The sequence below is a fragment of the Ostrinia nubilalis genome, chromosome 25 (genome assembly GCF_963855985.1).
Source record: "Ostrinia nubilalis chromosome 25, ilOstNubi1.1, whole genome shotgun sequence".
Lineage (NCBI taxonomy): Eukaryota > Metazoa > Arthropoda > Insecta > Lepidoptera > Crambidae > Ostrinia > Ostrinia nubilalis.
This window is the reverse complement of record NC_087112.1, coordinates 2,265,290-2,271,817: the sequence shown is the minus strand read 5'-3', so window position 1 is coordinate 2,271,817 and position 6,528 is coordinate 2,265,290. Positions and strand designations below refer to the sequence as shown.

Here is a 6,528-nt window from a genome sequence, read left to right as displayed (position 1 = left end):
TTTGTTGAAACTTAAAAGAGTAATTATTTTTTAAGTAAAGCTTATTTTTTATGCCACAAAATTTCATTAATCTTTTCTCTTTTTTTTTGACAATTTCCTACGTGAAGCGAAACGTGCATTAACGTTCGAAAACACAAAATTGAGTTTTCTTTGCAATTTTAAAATAATTTATTTTATCTCAAATTTAATTAAAATATAGAATTCATATGAATTAAAGTTATCGTTGAAAGTTACACGTATTTTTTCAATTTATTGAATTACATTACATAAACGACATAAACACGAGAAATAAAAATCGATTCTAGAAAATGACGAAGTAGTTTCTGAACGAAAAATTGTGATGTCGATTGTGTACATGGCATATTTTTAATTTTTATGATTTTTACGTAAATCATGAAGTGATTAATTAAATTAGGACTGGTTAAATACAAAATGGCATTCGTGAGTGCAGTTACCGGCGATGACTCCACTAAGAAATTTATGGAAGTCCTGCAAAATGACTTCAAAAATTTGAGTTTGGAGACCAAGAAGAAGTATCCTCAGATAAGAGAGGTTTCTGTGTTTTTAATGTTTCTTCTATATTTAGGACTTACAATCGAGCTCTCATTGAATGTACATATAAAGAAACCCTATACAATTAGTTGTATATCTTCAATTTCTATTCAAAATCAGCTGAATACATTTCTCTGCATACAGATTCTCTTTGATGTTTACTGCTCAAATTTTTTGAATAAACACAACTAGTTAGCACTCTTTCGTCATTTCTAGCCTTCACTATAAGTATACACTTTGGAGCAAACACTAGAATGTTTAAGTTGTACAATATCTGATTTTTTTTGCTGTGTTCATTTGCAATCAGTCCCAAGACCAGTCTTGAGATGAGATTTGCTCAGGCAAATCTGTACTGATTTCTGATTTACTCCAGGCCTGCGATGAAGCTATTGAGAAGCTGTCCCTGGCGTCGAACAACCCACAGGCTTCGCTTTATGGTGTGGTCAATCAGATACTGTATGCTCTGGTGCAAGGTTGCGAGTCCAAGGATCTTAAAATTATCAAGGTAAACATTTGTATTGCATCGTATGCAAACATTTATATTGCAAGTATTTATTTTGTTTGTTATTTATGTAAAACATTGCTTTTGAAGATGTCTCCAAGTGTTTATTGCCATAAGTGAACACTTACATGGATATAATAGCTAATAGGCATAACGAAAATAAAATTTCTAATTAGAATGACATGCTGTGTAACAAGAGTTGAAATTCAAAAGCTTTAATTGAGATTATTTATCTAAAAGGCAAATTGTAGTACTTGTACTGTCTTACGACATTATTGTTACAAATTACAATTATTTTTGTAACTTTTAATTTACCATCTGCTAGGTACTACTATCTGGCAATTCTGTTTATAATAGATAAGATAGCAGTCTTCAATTTATTTACTACAACAATAAGTTATTCTCTGACAGTAGGTATATCCACAACTTTGGGTGACTGTAATGTTAAAATAAACCTTTAGTAATATCACCTGTATAATCTCATTTCAGTTTTGCTTGGGCACCATCCAGCGCCTGATCGCTCAGCAAGGCATCGACGCAAAAGGCGCGAGGCATGTTGTGGATTGCCTTTACAACCTCGGACAGGCCGGAGTGCTGGAGTTAAAGCTGCTGCAAACCGCTGCTTTGTTGATGACCACCTCGGATCTGGTGCATGGAGACACGTTGGCAAGAGTAAGCTGGTTTTAAGAGTAGTATACTTGAACTGTTCAATATTTCGATGGCTCCTACGTATACTGGCGTAAGTGAAAAAAAACATATTTTACAGGAGAGTCATTTAAGTAGACAGTATGGTTCTGGCAGCCAGGACGGACAGGAGCCATATAGCCAGAACCATACTGGCTACTTAAATGGCTCTCCTGTAAAATCTATTTTTTTCACTTACGCCAGTATACGACGTAGGAGCCATCGATTTGTGTGTACCAGGCAGTTGCCCAGCAAGCAGAAAATTTTGGGTTCAATTCCCATTCGTAACAGTTATTTTTTTCAATTTATGTAAGATCAAAGATCCTAATAACTCGTTTTCTTTTCATTTTAATCTTTTAAAATGTAAATACTGAATAGTCTTCTTGTTGCTCTTGTAAGAAATCATTATAAATGTCAAGAAGAAGAAATATGTTGTTTGAACAACTGTTGTACCTAGATATCACAAAATAGTGCTTTCCTCATATCAAGATACAAATCTTCTCATGTCCAGATGATGCGAATTGCTTCCTAACTACACTGAAATACGACTCAAATCAGATTGTATCGTCCGCAGACGGTGGTTATGTGCACGCGCATGGTATCACCATCAGAAGCGCGTGACGTCAGCACGTGCCATGCTGCCGCTGCTACCGTGCGCCAGCTCGTCGCACTAGTGTTCGAGCGAGCGTTAGCAGAGGCCGACGGTAAGATACGACCCCCAGCAGATGCGGTGATGACGTCACCATTGCAAGCGCGTGACGTCAGCACGTGCCATGCTGCCGCTGCTACAGTGCGCCAGCTCGTCGCACTAGTGTTCGAGCGAGCGTTAGCAGAGGCCGACGGTAAGATACGACCCCCAGCAGATGCGGTGATGACGTCACCTGTGAGTCGCGTGACGTCAGCACGTGCCAGCTCGTCGCGCTGGTGATTTACGTGCATTGGCGGAAGCTGATGGTAAGACCAGTGACTGTTCCCCCGCAGACATAATAGCACGCGCTACGTCACCATTGCAGGTGCGTGACGTCAGCGCGTGCCATGCTGCTGCTGCTACAGTGCGCCAGCTTGTCGCGCTGGTGTTCGAACGCGCACAGGCGGAAGCTGATGGTAATACACCACTGACTGTTCCCCCGCAGACATAATAGCACGCGCTACGTCACCATTGCAGGCGCGTGACGTCAGCACGTGCCATGCTGCCGCTGCTACCGTGCTGGTGTTCGAGCGAGCGCTGGCGTAGGCTGATGATGAGACACCAACGATTGTTAGCTGCGGAAGCGCGATGTTGTTTTATGAAGCCCTTCATAGTGACTAAAAAAATTCATGAAATTATGCACAATTTCCCATCACTCACGCATTTCGTCTTCAAACTGTTTTCGAAAAATCAAGCATTACTATTTGCAAATACTTTTGGCCCATCCTGTATAAACAATAACACTGTAAAGTTTCATCAAAATCGCTTACAGTTTTTGCGCAAAAGAGTAACAAACATCTATCCATCTTTCAAATTAATTATTTCACCAAATGACTAAACAATGTGTCCCTTTTGCAGGTAATCTCAAAGTGAACCCGGCAGACATTCGCCCGCAAACCAACAGCAAAGCGCCCAAAGACTTGAAACCGTGTGCTGTTGACGCCTACCTCATATTACAAGTAATTATTCTTATTTATTTATTTACTTCAAGTGTTTTTATTTTCGTAATGAGGAGTGTTTTCGTGTTTTCGGAGTTTCGTAATGTAATCTCTTCGTCGGAGATTTCAGTCACTGTACTTACAATATTCTGTGTTCGTGTAAGGCCTTCAGGGCTGCTCTAATTCGTTTTAATTTATTTATTTCTATGTCCAACGTCGCCAATTATAAAAAAAAAATCCATCATTTTTTTTATTAGTAAACATAGTGTTTCTATGAAGACGTCATTCATAGACATGACAGTATCCTTGAGTGCACACGCACACTACAATAATGACGCTCAGATTGCTCGGATCAAACTCCCCGCACTCCGCGCTTCCCTCAACCAAAAAGTGGTGGGGCGCGTCTTCGTACATGAAACGATCTTGGTGGATTTTACAAGGTTTTAATCGTTAAATCTCGCGTTTCAGGACATAATTCAACTAATTAATGGAGACTCAGCCCACTGGCTAGTGGGGATATCCGAAGTGCCAAAGACGTTTGGACTGGAACTGCTAGATACGGTCCTGACTGACTTCTCACCTATTTTCTTTAAAGTAAGTAATATGTTACAGGCTAGACCTAACTTAGTCAGTTCCTGGGGTATGGGAGCGGCACGGGAGGGGTGACATTGACATATTATGACGTGACAGAGCATACAAATCTGAAGGAGATCTGACGTTTGATGTTACAGAACATTCTCCTCGGGTACTAAAGCCCGGTCTGTGAGCACGTAGAATTTTGTCCAATGACCCCAAGCTACCCACCCTTATCGCTCGCGCGTAATTATGTTGCTGTCGCGCTCGCACACTCACTGCGGGCGCCCGTCGCACAGTCGCGACAGCAATAGAATTACGCTCGAGCGATAAGGATGGGTAGCTTGTGGTCATTGGACAAATATCTACGTACTCGCAGACCAGACTATAGTCATCAAGTCTTCAACTACTGAGTTAAGCCCTATAATTTTGATGTAATTATGTATATTATCACTTATTAATTTGGTTTCTAAATGTCATATTAAATGTTTGTTTTTTTTTTCAGATCTCAGAATTTCGATTTTTATTGAAAGAGCATGTTTGTGCCCTCATCATAAGACTTTTTTCGCCAAATGTTAAGTATAGGTAAGGCTTTTTTTTAAATTATAAAATATTTTTAAAATGTTTGGACTATAAACTATTTAAATTGAGATATAAGTAAATTGTAATTTACTGATATATTAGATCAACAGAACAAAGGTATTTCTTATGAAAATAACCTTGAAATAACTTCACATTCACTAACTTCCTTTTCACTTGTGACAGCAGTCTCTACGCTATCGATAGATGGCGTTGATCATAAATAAGATCGCGACTCAGCAGTCCTATATCCAGTGGTGTAACTAATTTGTTTTGCAGTTATCTAATTTTTTTAAATTGACTTCATTTTTTTAAATAAAAAATGATTATTAGCAATTTGTATTGCACAGATTACTAATAGTCCCGTTAGCCCCTCGTGTTAAGCTAAATAAGCTTGTGTTACGAGTGGGCTCACCACAATAGTCGAGCGGTGGTGGGATTCGAACCCGCGTTTAAAATGTCAAAGCTTGAGAACAAACCACTATGGCTTTATTTTTTTATGCATTAAACAGAGCAGTCGCGGGTTCTATTCCCACCTGAAAGAAATCGTTTTTAATTTGATTTGTTTGGTTCCCAGGGCAGCATTCACCTCCCTGCACATTCCCGGCGCACAACCGGCGTCCGGTACCGCACAAGGCCAGGCCAGCCCCGCCGCCGCCGACCGGCCGCACTTCCCCGTCACTATGCGTCTGTTGCGGCTCGTCTCGGTCATTATACACAAGTACCATTCTGTGCTGGTGAGTATTCAATGTGTAAAGTCCGGGCGCCGAGCATGTAGAATTTCGTCCAATAACCCCAAGATACCCATCCTTATTAGTCCAGTAGAATTAGCTTTTAAATCGGAAATAATTCCTACTAAAGATTTGAGTGCTTTAATGGCTTCATTAGTTGTCCATAAAGACTCTCCTAGGTTTTCGACTTCGACGGAGTTGTGCTTAAGTGGTGGGGGTCCCCGAAAGGGGCGCTTTTACGGTTTTCCGGTTATACTGCGTAAAGGACTTATCCTATCGAAAAGTGGTCTTCCTGACGGTTGAAGGGCATTTAATCCTGCATTAAATAAGACCAAATTCATATGTTTTGAACAAACCGTTCTCGTGCAAATGTTCGGCAAAGTAGAAAATATGTGTATAATTAATGACCCTCTCCACGTCCAATGCCTCGTTACCCGCAGGCTTCCAAGTCTTGAAAAAGAGCGCCTCAACCAGTGTAACCCTATCAAGGCTTACGAGCTTGATGCGTCTATCCTTGTTCGTCCCAGCCGTTCCTTAACTGCGGTTGCTGCACCTCTTCCTGGCACTCACCTGAACGACTCTGTGTTACCTACTGTGGCTGCCCCTCTTCCTTGTATCCTCCTGCATGACTACGTTGCCTAGCCGTGAATGCCTGGTCTAAGGTTCGACGCCAAAAATCAACAACAACAAGTTCATATTAAAACGCTGAAGAGTTTTTTGTTTGTTTGTTTGAACGCGCTAATCTTAAGAATTACTAGTTTGATTGAAATCATTATTTTTGTGTTGAATAGCTCATACATTGAGGAAGGCTATAGGATATAATTATATACAATCACTCTACGACTAATAGAGGCGAAGCAGTAAAGAAAAATGTTGCAAGCACGGAAAATAGTATTTAAACTATTTTCACGCGTACAAAGTTGATTTTGTGGCGTCGAACCTTGGACCAGGCATATAGCTAAGCAATGCAATCGTACAGGAGGGTACAAGGAAGAGAGGCAGCCACATTAGGTAACACAGAGTCGTTCAGGAGAGTGTCAAGAAGAGGTGCAGCAACCGCAGTTAAGGAACGGCTGGGACGAACAAGGATAAGCGAATCAAACTCGTGAGCCTTGTTAGGGTTACACTGGTTAAGGCGACCCTTTACAAGGCTTGGAAGCATGTGGGTAACAAGCCATTGGACGTGGAGAGGGTCATTAATTATACGTATATTTTCTACTTTGCCGAACTTTAGCGCGAGAACTGTTTGTCCAAAACATATGAATTTGGTCTTATTCAATG

General features: G+C 40.5%; 1 protein-coding gene across 1 annotated transcript in view; it reads left to right on the top strand.

The window, feature by feature from the left end:
• Positions 1 to 302: 302 nt before the first annotated feature.
• LOC135084062 (protein MON2 homolog) overlaps positions 303 to 6,528 on the top strand; it is a 77,442-nt gene continuing 71,216 nt past the window's right edge. Inside the window, exons 1-8 of the mRNA XM_063978805.1 lie at positions 303 to 552; positions 926 to 1,057; positions 1,544 to 1,726; positions 2,313 to 2,580; positions 3,285 to 3,385; positions 3,833 to 3,958; positions 4,443 to 4,522; positions 5,094 to 5,253. Coding sequence (XP_063834875.1) covers positions 433 to 552; positions 926 to 1,057; positions 1,544 to 1,726; positions 2,313 to 2,580; positions 3,285 to 3,385; positions 3,833 to 3,958; positions 4,443 to 4,522; positions 5,094 to 5,253 — 1,170 coding nt within the window. The 5' untranslated portion in view covers positions 303 to 432. The remainder of the gene's footprint in view (positions 553 to 925; positions 1,058 to 1,543; positions 1,727 to 2,312; positions 2,581 to 3,284; positions 3,386 to 3,832; positions 3,959 to 4,442; positions 4,523 to 5,093; positions 5,254 to 6,528) is intronic.